At 45.5% G+C, this 14,613-nt stretch overlaps 1 protein-coding gene across 3 annotated transcripts in view; it reads right to left on the minus strand.

Moving 5' to 3' along the window:
- Positions 1-986: 986 nt before the first annotated feature.
- TPD52 (tumor protein D52) overlaps positions 987-14,613 on the minus strand; it is a 93,549-nt gene continuing 79,922 nt past the window's right edge. For all 3 annotated transcript variants that reach the window (XM_066578612.1, XM_066578611.1, XM_066578610.1), the window contains exons 5-6: positions 2,798-2,846; positions 987-1,575 (exon numbers count right to left, since the gene is read on the minus strand). In XM_066578612.1, coding sequence (XP_066434709.1) covers positions 1,462-1,575; positions 2,798-2,846 — 163 coding nt within the window. In that variant the 3' untranslated portion in view covers positions 987-1,461. The remainder of the gene's footprint in view (positions 1,576-2,797; positions 2,847-14,613) is intronic.

A 14,613-nucleotide genomic window follows, 5' to 3' on the forward strand; every position in this document is an offset into this window, starting at 1 on the left:
CATATTTTCACCATTTTGCATAGTTCTCTGCGTTACCCAGGAAATTCCACGGGAGGTAACCATGCAACGTTTCCTTTATATAAAATGACATCAGGAAGTGAGAGAATTAGATTCCATACGTAAAATGTGGACGCTAATTCTTTTGCGCATAGAATTGAATAATGGAGTTGGGACCCTTTAGCTTTTCCTATTTATGACAATCAATGCTCGTGCCAAATTTCACGTTTCTATGACACCGGAAAGTGAAAAAATTACATTCCGTACGTAAAATTTGGACGCTAATTCTTTTGCGCATAGAATTGAATAATGGTGTTGGGACCCATTAGCTTTTCCTATTTATGACATAATCAATGCCCGTGCCAAATTTCGAGCTTCTATGACACCGAGAAGTGAAAGAATTAGATTCCGTACGTAAAATTTGGACGCTAATTCTTTTGCGTATAGAATTGAATAATCAAGTTGGGACCCATTAGCTTTTCCTACTTATGACATATTCAATGCCTGTGCCAAGTTTTAAGTTTCTATTACATTGGGAAGTGAGAGATTTAGATCATGTATGTTAAATTTCGACGCCAATTCTTTTGCGCTAGAATTGAATAGTCGAGTTGGGACCCAATTACTTTTCCTATTTTGGAGATAATCTATGCTCGTGCAAAAATTCATGTTTCTACGACATCGGGAAGTTGTAGAACTTTTGGCGAGTCAGTCAGTCAGTCAGTGAGTGAGTGAGTGAGGGCTTTCAGCTTTATATATATAGATGAGCTCCCTACTGGAGGGTATCTTTATTTACAGCAATTAATTAAATTAAGCAAGACCAGACCTTCCTTCATTAACATAGAAACCATTTAATGGAAAACCAGGTTGTTATCTTCCTTCCATACAGCAGTAGTAGAAATGGTAACTGAATGCAACTCATAAGGCTGAGTGAGAAATAACTCAAAACGTCCTAAAACACAACAGAAAGTAAAGTCACCAGGCTGAAGCGATGCAGAATATGTGCAAGCGTTCTCACTCACATTTATTTCAGATTTCATTAGTGTCTACACAGTAAATGAAGAATCCAGTGTGTAACAAAAACATTGGCAGTAGTAAAGGAGTCATGTAACATTTTGCATAAAAATCCCTTTCTCTCCCCCGCCCACCAAACATTTGGCTAACTGTTCTTTTACGACTTCTACCACAAATATATGCACGTAGGTCACTAATGTAAGAGTATCCGTCACTTGCAGGGTTGGTGGCTGCAGTGATATCACTGGATTAAGCGGCTTGCTAAATTCAGCTTCTAGATGGCCGTCTGCACTGTGAGCGAGTGATAGATACACAACGAACGGAAGGCAAAAAAAACAACACATATAGGGCACTGGAAACATAACGTGTCTTTGGAGAACACAAGAGGGTGCTCAGGGGTGCTTTCATTTATCCTGCAGCATCGTTCAGATTTGGCTGGATACAGTGGTGATCTCACTGGGTTTCAAGATCCTTTTCTGTGAGGTCGTCTATGGCACTGGCATTGGCTGCAGAGTTCAATACCTCTCCGAAATCTCCGGCTGGTTGTTTGGTGCCACTTACTTTTGACTGAAAGAAAGACAAACATTTATGGATAGGGAACCAAGCCAGAATCTATACACAGACAGCTGTTTCGGGGTGTTTGCCCCTCATCAGTGTGCAGTAGGCGATATATAGATAGTTGGAAACTAGTTTGGGGTCATTGTAAGGCTGCCTTCACATCTACGCCGGAACTTCAGTTTGGAGGTTCCCTCACTGATCTGCACACAATACCGCTGCATGCAGCGCTGAGTGGAAACCAAACGGACCCCATTATAGTCAATAGGGTCCATTTGGCGCTGTACGGTTCCGATATAATTCATTTGCTCTGGTGACACTCCTGGTTAAACCATTATCTGGAGAAGTGAAAACATTTGCAAAATCATCTCATGGATGTTCTTTGACTTGACCAAGTTTTCATCAAAATTAGTGAATGAGAAACTGAAGAGTTACCCAGAATAAGAAAAACAAAGCTGCATTCTTGCAAAAACAGTGCCACACATGTCCCACTGGTTGGCTGTGGTATTGCAGCTTTGCCCAGCCCTTTGGTACCATTTTTAGAAGAAAGCAGTTGTGCTTGTCTAATCCTGGACAGGTCGGAAATTGAGTGCCGCTTCACCAAACTTACATTTAATGGTAGAGGAGGATGTGCCATAAAAGGATTGATAGATACAGGCCCCACCTCTGTGGTGGTCAAGAGTTGCGGAAAAAGCCAGATAGGCTGCCTTATGCTGTCTCTGTAGCTCCCAGAGAAGTGAATGTGAGTTGAATCGAATTGACGTGCAACAGCCAGAATGACATGAAAAGATAGAAAAACTCTGCGTTTTGAATGCACTTTACGGATGCTCAATATGGATGCTATTGTGAAATAGCAAATGTCAAGTTGGTTGTCCAGTTCTGCCCAGAGACATCCCACCACATCCTCCGTTATCAATTCTACTGCAGCGGAGATGCGCTGTTTTAGGTCATCTAGTGTCCCCAACGGCATCCACATCAAACATCTGGAAGGTTGATTTAAACTTGGAGAGTTCTTCTATCTTTTCAGGCCATTCTGGCTGTTGTATGTCAATTGATGTGGCATCACTAGGGCAAACTTTCATTTGGCACGGCGAATGTTTAAACACATTTTGTGTAGCATGCCATTCAATTTGAATGGTGAGACATGCCAGGTGATCACTGTAACGCACTAACATGAGGTACGCTAGCGCTGCTACATTGACAGATAGATACACCCCCAGACAGCATCACAAACCTTCAGATTTTCCACTCTTTCTTCAAATGACTTGAAAGTCGGTGAATTCCTAGAAAAATAAAAAGGCACATTTATTCAGTGTAATGACTGCAATATTGCCAGTGTAGACACACAGAACTCAAGACGGCTTCAGCTTCATGAAGGTGCCCTGCCATATACTCCATAGGAGCCTAATGCTTAGAGGGAATATACAGTTCCAAAAACCAGAAGGATCACAGCCAATACATTTTCCATGTGGATCTAGATTTGATCATGCACTAGTCTTTCATATTAGGAAAAACTGTAAATCCTTCCATGGATGATGAAGCCGAGTGTACACAATAGCAATTCAAGAACGTCACAATAACCTTTGTAGATGAAGCAGTTCTGACAGGACCAACCACAAGGGCATTCAAGCAATGCCTTAAAGAGCAGCTAGTTACCCAGGGTGCCACTACTTAGGCAGGCCTCCATTCAAACTAACTATTGGTGTGCTTTGATTGCACTTTTATAGCCAACAGTCAACTGAATTGCTTTCTATTTCACTGCCAGCTAGTGAGCTCTCTAGCTTTGCTGGCTGCTTGTCACCTTGCCATGGTGAGATCATCATCTCTGATGATGTCACTACCAAAGCCAAACAGCAGAAGAACTCTCTGTCTAGACACCAAGAATGCTCTTGAACTCCCTAGACCATAAAATGTGACTGGTAATATAAAGTAATGCAATAATAAGACTACCACAACTAAGAGGGAAATGTTCTTGTTAACATGGTAATTGCCATTTAAGCATTTCACCAATGCATTATTTGCTGTGACACCAGATTGGAAATTCTTAAGCCTTGTTTAAAGGGCATGGTCAACTGGGTGGGTCACTTAATTGGCTTATGATATGGTAATCAAGTTATACAGGTACATTCTGCCAGTCAGATGACCCTAGAGGCCCAGGTCTACTAAATTAGCAACTACGTGTTCATTATAACTGCGTCCTAATTGGAGGGTTGTTTGGTGGGTGCAGCTTGTTAGGGCAAATATACTGCTAATGAGGAGGCCCTCTCTAAAGACAGATGCCCTCTTACCGTTAGGCCCAATGTCCACAGGCAGATTTTTTTGCTGTGGAATCCAGAACTCCACTCCAGATTCCGCAGCAATAAGCCTCCATAGCATGCTCTGGTAAAATGATCCAATTACGGTTTCCGCTTGCGGATAAAAAAAATTAAGAATCGCAGCATGCTTTATTTTGCTGCGGTTCTCGCATGGGCGGCTTCCATTGACGTCAATGGAAGCCATCAGATCCAGGGCCGTGGATTCTACGGGAAAGCAGGAGTTTGAAAAAAAAAAAAAAAAACTCTACCGCGCATGTACGCTGGTCGGTGCCTCTGCACACATCTGCAGAACAGAGAAAAGACGATCTGGACAGGTAAGCAGGGTCATCAGCCGTGGGCAGGGTCGAAGTCTGCTGCAGGCTCCCGCATGCGGAATCCAACCCGCCCATGGACATGAGGCCTTACTCAGGCACATATGGCATGCACATTTCATTGCATTACTGCTTAATACTTTACCTCATAGCAGGCATACTAATTGAATGCTGTATAGAACGTATACTAAGTGGCAGCATTAAAGGAAAAAGACAGCGAAAGTTAATCAGACGTCATAACTGCATACATTACAATAGTCGACATAAAAGTACAGATCACAATCTATAAGAGGTGGCCAAACACCTTCGGTAGCAGTCAGGCAAATGTTCTTTCCTCCCGCCACCATATACACACGCACATGGGGTTTGTCAGAGCATGCATGTGTTCTCAGAGAGGAGAGGAGAAGAAGCTGCCACTAGACACCTTAGGCGATGGCACATATCCCATGAGACCAAAAGATCACACATCCTGCAATCAACACACTAAATCCTTCTTCCCTAAAAAACTGCCTTTGGAGAGCTGGGAATCCGGATATCCCCAAACACTTAAAGGGGTTCTGTCACTAAAAAAGAAAAATGCTCTACTTATCTATTCCTCCCCCATCAGTCTACTTACCAGATCTTCACCTCCCTTATCTTCTCCTGTCTCCTGCAGTCCAGGGGGGTCACTTCACCTCCAGCTGCCTGATTATTCTCCTTCCTGTTAGGTTATGTACATTAGGTAGGCAGTCTGCCAATGTATGTTATGTCACAGCTCACAGGCCAGCAGAAGGACTGCCTGTCTTCTTCAGAGATTGCTCATGCGAGCTGTCTCTGAAATAGATTACACTTCCTTCCTAGGCAGTGAAGCTACAGCACAGGGATGTGACCTTCACTGACCCAGCCGGAAGGAGTTTGTGATAAGCAGCCCTCATAACAAGCTGGGCTCAGCCTGCAGTGAGCTGACCTGGGGCACTGGAGAAGCTCAACCAGGAGAAGATGTGCTAAGAAGACTGACAGGGAAGGAATAGGTAAGTTTAGATATATTTTTTTTTAATGACAAAACCCCTTTAAGTGAAAGTTAGTCTGCCAAAATCAGCAAAATGTGTATGGCTATCTTAAGAGGGAGACAATAGCCATACAGATGTACTTCTAATGTGTATGGCCATCCTAAGAGACCGTTACATCCAATATAGACTTTTGGGATTGTCTTTAGATATAAGGAAACTGACCAAGTACAATATAGAGTCCTCAACAACCTCTTTCATCTGCAGTAAATAGAAGTTATTGAGCTAACATAAGAGATAATACTTACTGAAAGAAACATCCAATACATGGAAATAAAATCAGGAGTAGTACAATGCAACTTGTGTCTCTAGTTCTACAACAGACTTTAGTGTATCTGATCATGGGGGATCAATGCCTTCACGTCACTACCTTTATGTTGAGGGTAAAAGGTGGAGGCATTTACATGAGAGCCCAATGGTGTCTTCACTGTAGTATCAACACATTGATATCCATACACATATGGCTGTATCCGCCACTAAGGATTAGCCCATTCACTTGAGTGGGCTGATTTGAAGTTCCTCATTAATGTTTCAAATCATTAAGGGCAAACGGAGGTCTTGAACACTGAGGAGCTGAAACACATCAGAAACCTACATAGCGTTTCTTTATACAATGATTACTTTTTATATAATGACTGGACATCCCCTTTAAATATGGTTAATGCAACTATCTCAGCTTCTTTATGGTATTGAATCATCTTCTAGTTCCTATGCATCATCAAGGGAGCTGTAAATGGATTACATCTTTACTGGTCGCTAGCTGCCCTACCAATACAGTATTCTGTTTAACTAAGGGTGGAACTTGAATACATGATGATATAGTATAAAAGGAATGAAATACTGTAAAATATTGATACGGTACATAGGAGGCAAAGTGAACAAATGGCAAAGGGTAGCACAAAAAAAATTTTGGGTTCTTGGGAATTTAAAAAGTGACCCCATAAACTAAATGGAATAGCTGAAAACAGCATTCACATGGAGCCATGGGCTTTCATTAGTCAAAATGGAAACCAGAGGTGCAAACCTTGGACTTGGATTGCTACGCTATGCTGTCCGGCAAAAATGCCAGAAAGGAATGGAAACCTGCTCAGACTACGCTTTTCTATTCGGCAAAAATGATGGAAAGGATCAGAACCCTGTTCAAATGGAGACCAAAGTGATCTCAGTTTGACTAATGAAAGCCCGGTTCCATCCAGGGTTCCAACTGAATGCACTTTTCAGCCACACACAGATTTTAAAGGAAATATTAGATTGTCTCGGCAAGTAAATTCTTGGCAAGAGGTTCATCTGTCGAACCAAGTAGATCTGCTCAGTGTAAGATGTCCAAACAATAAGGAATCTGGCACAGGATGAGAAGGTTAGAGTGATGGTGATTCATGTACACATATAAAGATAAATAACCTGTACAAAAGTGAAATAAGTGAAACGGTATTATGGGACTCATTTATCAATTGTCACGAATGGGGCTCCCTGGAGCCCTGATCACAAGTTCAAAGGACAGAGCAAAAGTAAGACTTGTCAATTTCACAATAGCCCATTTCAACTGCTCAAAATGTTTTGCAAAGCAGTAAATACATCTGAGCCAGTTGTACTGGGGAAGAAAGTTTTACCCATACCAACCCCAACCCCCTTCGGGGGCAAGATATTGGAGGTATTAGGGATTCCCCTGGATTGGAAACATTGCAGTAATAAGATTGGGAATCATTGGGCTAGTTCGGGGTCAGGATGAGGGGTAGTAGGCAACTGCCTCGGATACCTCCTCACCACTGGTGTGTATGGGGTGGGACGCAATTTTATCAGTAACACCTATTTTGGTAACACTTAACATTCTATACAATGAGCACTCCCGTCAACGATAGAAACACTAACTGCTACAGGATTCCCAGGGAGTGATGAGCATGTTTATATTGCTTACCACTCCTCTCTTCTAGCTAGTGCTGCTTTCCTCAGGGCATCAGGACTACATAGAGTTATGCCGCTCATGGCAGGACATAGTGTGCATTGGTGTCAGCATGCGGCACAGTGCCCCAAGCAGAGAAGAGCCCAGAGGACTGGAGAAGTTTCATCAGCTGAACGCAACGCATACGCAATACTGTGGGAGCAGTGCCCAAACAGAGATTATAAAGGGGACTAGGGCTATATTCACTATAGGGTTTGCTCTGGCGTCTCTTAATTATGGGATGTTTTAATTATGCAATCTCTTAATAGGTCTGATCTGGGGGCTAGTGAAAAATCTCCAACAGGGCCCCCAGTTATCATATATCATATCATATATCATTTAGAATACTGGTGTCATCTTTTTTTGAAAAAGGGACCCTTGGGTCACATCAGGCTTCAGGGCCCGGATGAGACCGCTACATCTGCACCCATTGTAGCTTTGCCCTAGGCTAAAGATGTTTTGGCAGCAAACTTCTTCGGGAGAAACTGACAGGAAGGTCTGGGCCTAATAAAGAAAAGTGAACCGAGTCACCGAAGTAAATGTTTTTTTTTCTGCCTGCAATTGTTGCTTTCCAATCAGGTTTACATTTCTTTCATTAACATAGTAACATAGTATGTTAGGCTGAATGAAGACAATGTCCATTCAGTTCAGCCTATTTCCACCCTCTAGTTGATCCAAAGGAAGGCAAAAACCCCAAGAGGCAGAAGCCAATTAGCCCATTTGGGGGAAAATTCCTTCCCGACTCCCTAATGGCAGTCAGAATAACCCCAGGATCAACCTTTGATAGTTCCTACCTGACTGTAAGACCTATAACTACAAACCCGCTGGTCACCTAATGTCTATATCTTGTAATATCCTTCCACTCGAGAAAGGCATCTAGTCCCCTCTTAAACTCCTCAGGCAGAAAGTTCCACAGTCTCACTGCTCTTACAGTAAAGAACCCCCTCCTGTGTTGGTGATGAAACCTTTTTTCTTCTAGACGTAGCGGATGCCCTCTCGTTACCGTCGCAGTCCTGGATATAAACAGATCATGGGAGAGATCCTTGTATTGTCCCCTCATGTATTTATACATAGTTATTTGATCACCCCTTAGCCGTCTTTTTTCCAGGATTAAAAGCCTCTCTGGGTATTCCAGTCCTCTCATTCAATTTATTAATTTAGTTGAAAGACTTAGGTGGTTTTTAATGGGTTCTGGGGATTGCTTGGGTGGACCACATGGATAGTCAGTGGACATGGCGGTTAAATGATAACACACTATAAGGATGTGCAAAATAAAGGAGCATACTCAATCCCTTCACGACGAGCCACGCTTCAGATAGCACATCTGTGCCCAGTCAGTGGGAGGCACTGAAGGGTGTTCTCAGGGGCATAATAGTTAAACATGGCATGTGACTTAAGAAAGGGGCACTTTATATTTAATTCCATATCTAGTCTCCTCCAGCAGATTCACGCTCTAGAAGCCCCACATAAACAGACGCTTTCTCCAACCACACTGGTGGACTTGATCCAGGCCAGAAATGAACTTCAATCAAAGCTAGACAAAAAATGATTTGCATTTTAAAGATCAGTTGAAGTGCTTTCACTATGGATATTCCAACAAAGCAGGTAGGCCCCTATCTAATCGGATATGATCCAGGGAACAGTCTGATTGCCATTAGGGAGTCGGGAAGGAATTTTTTCCCCAAAAGGGCTAATTGGCTGCTGCCTCTTGGTTTTTTTTGCCTTCCTCTGGATCAACAACACAGGAGGATAGACAGGCTGGACTAGATGGACATTGTCTTCATTCGGCCTTAGATACTATGTTACATCCACAAGCTGCATATATACCTATATCCCTCGGATTAAGATCTCAGCCGGTTTGTACACCCATAACCCTGCAGAGATCTTTGACATATTTCAGACTTCTTATTTTCAACTATATGATCTTAGGGGACAATTTGCAAATATAAATCCATCTACTTTACAGGAGCGTAACTCTAAATACATTGCAGAGACTGCCCTGCCGAATCTAGACACTGACTAGAGAGACACTGGAGACAGATATCACAGGGGGAGGAAGTGGAGGCGGCCATTAAATCTACCCCAGCATGAAAAAGCCCAGGGCCAGACAGCCTCACACCCACTTTCTATAAACTATTTTGGCGGGAGCTCGCCCCTATCCTGACTTGGATCTTTTCCGCTATTTCTCCAGAGTCCTCCTGTAGGCGTATATTAGTATTCTCCCCAAACTAGGCAATGATCCCACACAGTCTCCATCAAATGCAGACCCATATCGTTAATAATCAATATCAAACTTTTTTTTCCAAAACATTAGCCAATAGACTAATATGCATACAGATGTGAGGGGCCCAATAGAAATCAGTTGGCTATCGGCATCGCATGTTGTATGCGCGAAAACTGCGCCCGTGACGTGCAATGACTATACGCCCGTGTGAGCTCCACCTTAATCCTACATATGTTTCTAAACATTTTATATAACATCTTCTGCCTAGCCCGATGCTCCGGTACTCCGCGAGGGAGACTGCAAGCAGAACATGACATCCTGCATACTAAATGAAGAATGTGCGTTAATAAGCATTCCAAAGACAAACTGTAGAAATCTAATTAGTAAGAGATTATGGTACAAAGCACATGTCTCACAGGGTGTGGGAGTGCCAGGAAGGGCATGGGAATGGAGGAAGCCGAGAGGTTACAGATCACATTTATACTGCGCTCACACACAACGTTCTTATGAAAAATACACAATGTTTTGTGGCATTTTCATAGTTTCTTTAAAAAAAAGGTATTCTGGGTTGTTGTCTTTTTTTTAAATACTTTGTACTTCTGATCGACAGGTCGGGTACGGGTACACTCTAATCTCCACCAATCAGCTCATTTCTAGGGCCGCTGTCACTGCAGTCAGCACAGGGGTTGGTAGTGCAGGTGCAGCTCCCATTGACTTCAATGGCAGCTGCGCCTGCAGTACCAACCTGGACTGCTGCAACATGGTCTGCACCTTCTGCTTCCAGCTCTGACCACAGTGAAAGCGGCCCCAGGAATCAGGTGATTGGTGGGGATCTGAGCAGTGAATCCCTGTTGGTCATTAGTAGAAAACAAATTATAAATGTCCCAGAATATGGGCTGAAAAAAAATGCTGCAGCCAAAAGGGTTTTTTTCTACTAAACAGGATAGGGAATGATTGTCCGATCGCTGGTGTCTGACCAGTGAGATCCTGAGAATGGCAGACCTCAAAAGTCCCATGTGAATAGAGCGGTCGTGTGCATGCATGACTGCCGCTCCATTCACTTCTATGCGACGGAAGGAGGTAGCTAAGCGGTGGTAGGGGATAAGTGTGTTTAACCCTGGGTTCAACACAGGACGGATTTGTCGCGGAAATTCAGTGCAGAATTTCTGTGTGGCAAATCCGCCCGCGGCTCCTAATCCTGGGATTAGCCAGCCATGTGGACGAGATTTTGTAAAAATCTCGTCCACATGGGGCGGCCAATCAGTCACGGCAAAGCCCGGCGGAACCGTCAATGCGGCGCGAAATTGACAGCCGCAACATGTCAATTCTTTTTTTTTTCCATTGCCGCCTCACTCCTCTCTATGGGGAGAAAATCTGCAACGGAATACTGGCAGCCGAACCGCTCCAAAACCCTATGGGCTAACAAGACAAGCAGACAGGATACCACACGTGGATCAGAGTAGACTACACCGTGGTCTTTCCAGACAGGATAAAAACATCCAGAAAGATGGAAATGCTAGTTATGCGCCTTTTATTATATACGGGTAATGCCAGCCAGTGCAACCAGAGCCTCCTAGGCTGCTGTCCCGGTTGCCTAATTATTAGAACCCACGACCAAATACAACCTCTCATCTGGAGTGGGACTATAAGGCCACCTGTCCACGGCAGTGATAAAATATCACTAGCAAGACCGCCAGTCCTGATGGTGGAGTGGCGGTCATATACCAGAGCTGGAGTTGATCCAGTCTTAAATAGACCAGACTATGTTAAGCTCAGACAATGTTGAGTCCCGCCGCAAAGGCGGATGTTCGTGGTGTCAGCAAGCCCGTGCCCTATGGGGAAAACTCCAAATCAGTGTCCGTCACCATGGTAACCCAAAAGCTTCTATCCATGTAAACACCTACTGAAGAACATCTATTGGCTTATTAGCTTCCTGGGAGAACTCCCCAGCGGCAAGCCCGCCCCCCCATTGGGCCAATAAGCTTTTGTGGGATGCACTGATGTCAGTAGAGGGGGTCGCCACCTCAACATCCCCGGATCGCCATGTTTTATGCACTTCCCAAAATCCACAAGGGCACTGACCCCCTTAAGGGTTGCCCCATTGCATCCGGCATAGATAGTGTTACACAGAACGCCAGTATCTATTTGGATAGGGTTTTATGCTCCTTTGTGACAGCCTTACCATCTTATGTTAGGGACACTATAGATGTCCTCCGCCACCTGGAAAGCAAAGTGGACCCACACGAGGCATGGCCTGCCTCGACAGAGGCCTTATCCCCTATATGAGGAATCGAACTGTGTATCAGGGCTGTTGAATTCTATTTATGCCACCAGGGTGTGCATTGTGACATGCAAAATGATTTTGTGCTGTTCATTCTGACACACAATTATTTTCTGTTCTGTGGTCAATTCTTCCACCAGCTCAGAGGTACAGAAATGGGGAGCCCATGTGCCCCCACCTATGCCAACCTGTGCCTGGGCTGGAGGGAAGAACAACTTGTTTTCTCGGACACCAACACTCTCTGGACTGAGAAGATCTTACTATGGCCGCCTGCAGATGGGTGGAAATTCCACGGCGGGATTTCCCACGGGATTTCCGCCGCTGGAAGCCTGCATAGGATTGCGTGCCACGGTTTGGGCACACGATATCTCATGTGGCAAACAAACCGCGGCATGCTCTATTTCTGTGCGGGGCTCGCAGAGCCCCGCACAGAAATGTCACTCACCCGCCACTGTCTCCGGTGTGCGCATGCGCCGGCTGCCCAGCAGCCGGCACATGACAGATCCGGAGCTGCGGGGCGCGGGTGAGTACGTGCTGCTTTCTGCAGGCGCTCGGGTCGGGTCCCGCGGCAAGAATTCTCGCTGCCAGATCCGACCCGGCCATCTGCAGGCGGCCTATGGCTGAGATATATTGATGACATCCTAATTCTTTGGGCGAGTGATGACGTCTCATTTCAGGAGTTTATCCGAAGGAAGTACTCTAAGGAGATCGTGGAGGAAGCCTTCCTTTATGCGTATAGACAGGATAGGGCGGACCTACTCGTCCCTCGGAAAAGGGACGTGACTGAAGTTATCTGAGTAATCGGCACTTATGATACTGGTGTCACAAGGGTCAGGGAAGTCCGTCAGAGATATTGGAACATCCTCAGACATTACGAGGATGTTAAGGATTGGATTCCCAGCACCCCAGCGATCACATTTCACAGAGGAAGAAATATTAAGGATAGACTTGTGAAGAGCCACCTCTCCCCGGCACTCCAATCAAATGTGGCTGGGTAGAAGTTCAACAAAAGTCACCTTCCAATGCTTCGACTGCTCAGCTTGCGAGTTTGTTCAAAAAAGCTCATCCTTTGTAAGTGCAGTTACAAAACTGTTTTTCAGAATAGAGAATTCATCAATTGCAAAACGGACAATGTTGTCTATATGGCCACATGCACCTGCCCCATGAACTACGTAGGGAAGACCTCACAACAACTGAGGAGGCACATCCAGGCGCACATTGGAAACATCAGAAGAAGAGAAAACACCCCGCTTGCGAATCATATGTGGCAATCTGAAAGACCTGAAATTCCAAGGACTTGAGCTGTTTAGGAGTTATGGTAGATGCGGAGACATGGGTTCAAGACTTCCACAGAAAGAATCTGAGTGGATCTTTAGGTTGAAGTCAGTCCAACCAAATGGTCTAAATGAGGGGGCTCTGGTTGCACTGGATGGCATTACCCTATATAATAAGGGGCGCATAACTAGCATTTTCATCTTTCTGGACGTTTCTATCCTGTCTGGATAGACCACGGTGTAGTCTACTCTGATCCACATGTGTGGTATCCTGTCTGTTTGTCTTGTTAGTCCAGAGCTTTCAGAATTACATAAACAAAGATTTAATTTTAGGGCACTTTTTCTGTGAATGGGTATATTAAAATATAGAATGCAGTACGTATAAAGCACCTTAATTGTGAGGTTTTGGGGTCAGTAGCTTATTGCTTTTTTTTTTTTTTTTTAAATGCAGCATACTCTGGGTCTGGACTTTTTCCTCCCTAAGCTTCTCCATAGGACTTAAAAGGAGATGTCTCGAGGAAGCAGTGAATTTTTTTTTTTGCCCAGTCCCCCTAATTAAACATACATTACTAATTACCCCTGTAAATGACTTTCCTAGCTGGTTTCTACTTACCGTTTCAGCAACTTATAAAACTTTTTCCCAAGATGGCCGCCGGCTCTTTTCGCATCGCTTGCTGTAGCCCGACGTGCGCGCTCCCGAGACACTACCAGCTGTGTCTCCATGGCAACCAGACGCCCCACAGCCACCGACCGGACCCCTGGAGTGAACACGGCCGACCAGTCACCCACCGCCAGGCAGAAGGTAACCGGCGCAGCCCCCCCCCCCCATCACAGCGGCAGCCCCCCCCCCGGCCCAGCGAAAGCCCCCCCCCCGGCCCAGCGCTAGTTCCCCCGGCCCAGCGACAGCCCCCCCCGGCCCAGCGCTAGTTCCCCCGACCCAGCGACAGCCCCCCCCGGCCCAGCGCTAGTTCCCCCGGCGCAGCGACAGCCCCCCCCCCGGCCCAGCGCTAGTTCCCCCGGCGCAGCGACAGCCCCCCCCCCCCCCGGCCCAGCGCTAGTTCCCCCGGCGCAGCGACAGCCCCCCCCCCCCATCGCAGCGACAGCCCCCCCATCGCAGCGGCAGCCCCCCCCCCCGGCGCAGCGGCAGCCCCCCCGGCCCATCACTTACCGGGACAGCTGGGCGGCTTCTCCGGACAGCTCGGCAGCTCTGCACCTTCCTCTAACAGAGGAATGTACAGAATTGCCGCTCCAGCGCGCTCCCGAGCAGTGACAGCTCGTCTGCGCATGCGCAGAAGAGCTGTAGCGGGGAGCACACTGAAGCGGCTCGTGCTGAAAGGAGAAGACCGGACTGCGCAAGCGCGTCTAAAAAAGCAAGCTGCCAGCGAATTTAGACGGAACCATGGAGATGAGGACGCTAGCAACGGAGCAGGTAAGTGAATAACTTCTGTATGGCTCATAATTAATGCACGATGTATATTACAAAGTGCATTAATATGGCCATACGGAAGTGTATAACCCCACTTGGTTTCGCGAGACCACCCCTTTAAAATTGACAAGAAACATTCAAAATTACACAAAAAGAAAAAAGCAACACTATAAAAAGCCATTTAAAAAAAAAAAAACATTGTATAGTGTCTATTTGAATATTGTCTCCTGAAAT

Source organism: Eleutherodactylus coqui, chromosome 9, assembly GCF_035609145.1.
Source record: "Eleutherodactylus coqui strain aEleCoq1 chromosome 9, aEleCoq1.hap1, whole genome shotgun sequence".
In the NCBI taxonomy this organism is placed as follows: Eukaryota; Metazoa; Chordata; class Amphibia; order Anura; family Eleutherodactylidae; genus Eleutherodactylus; species Eleutherodactylus coqui.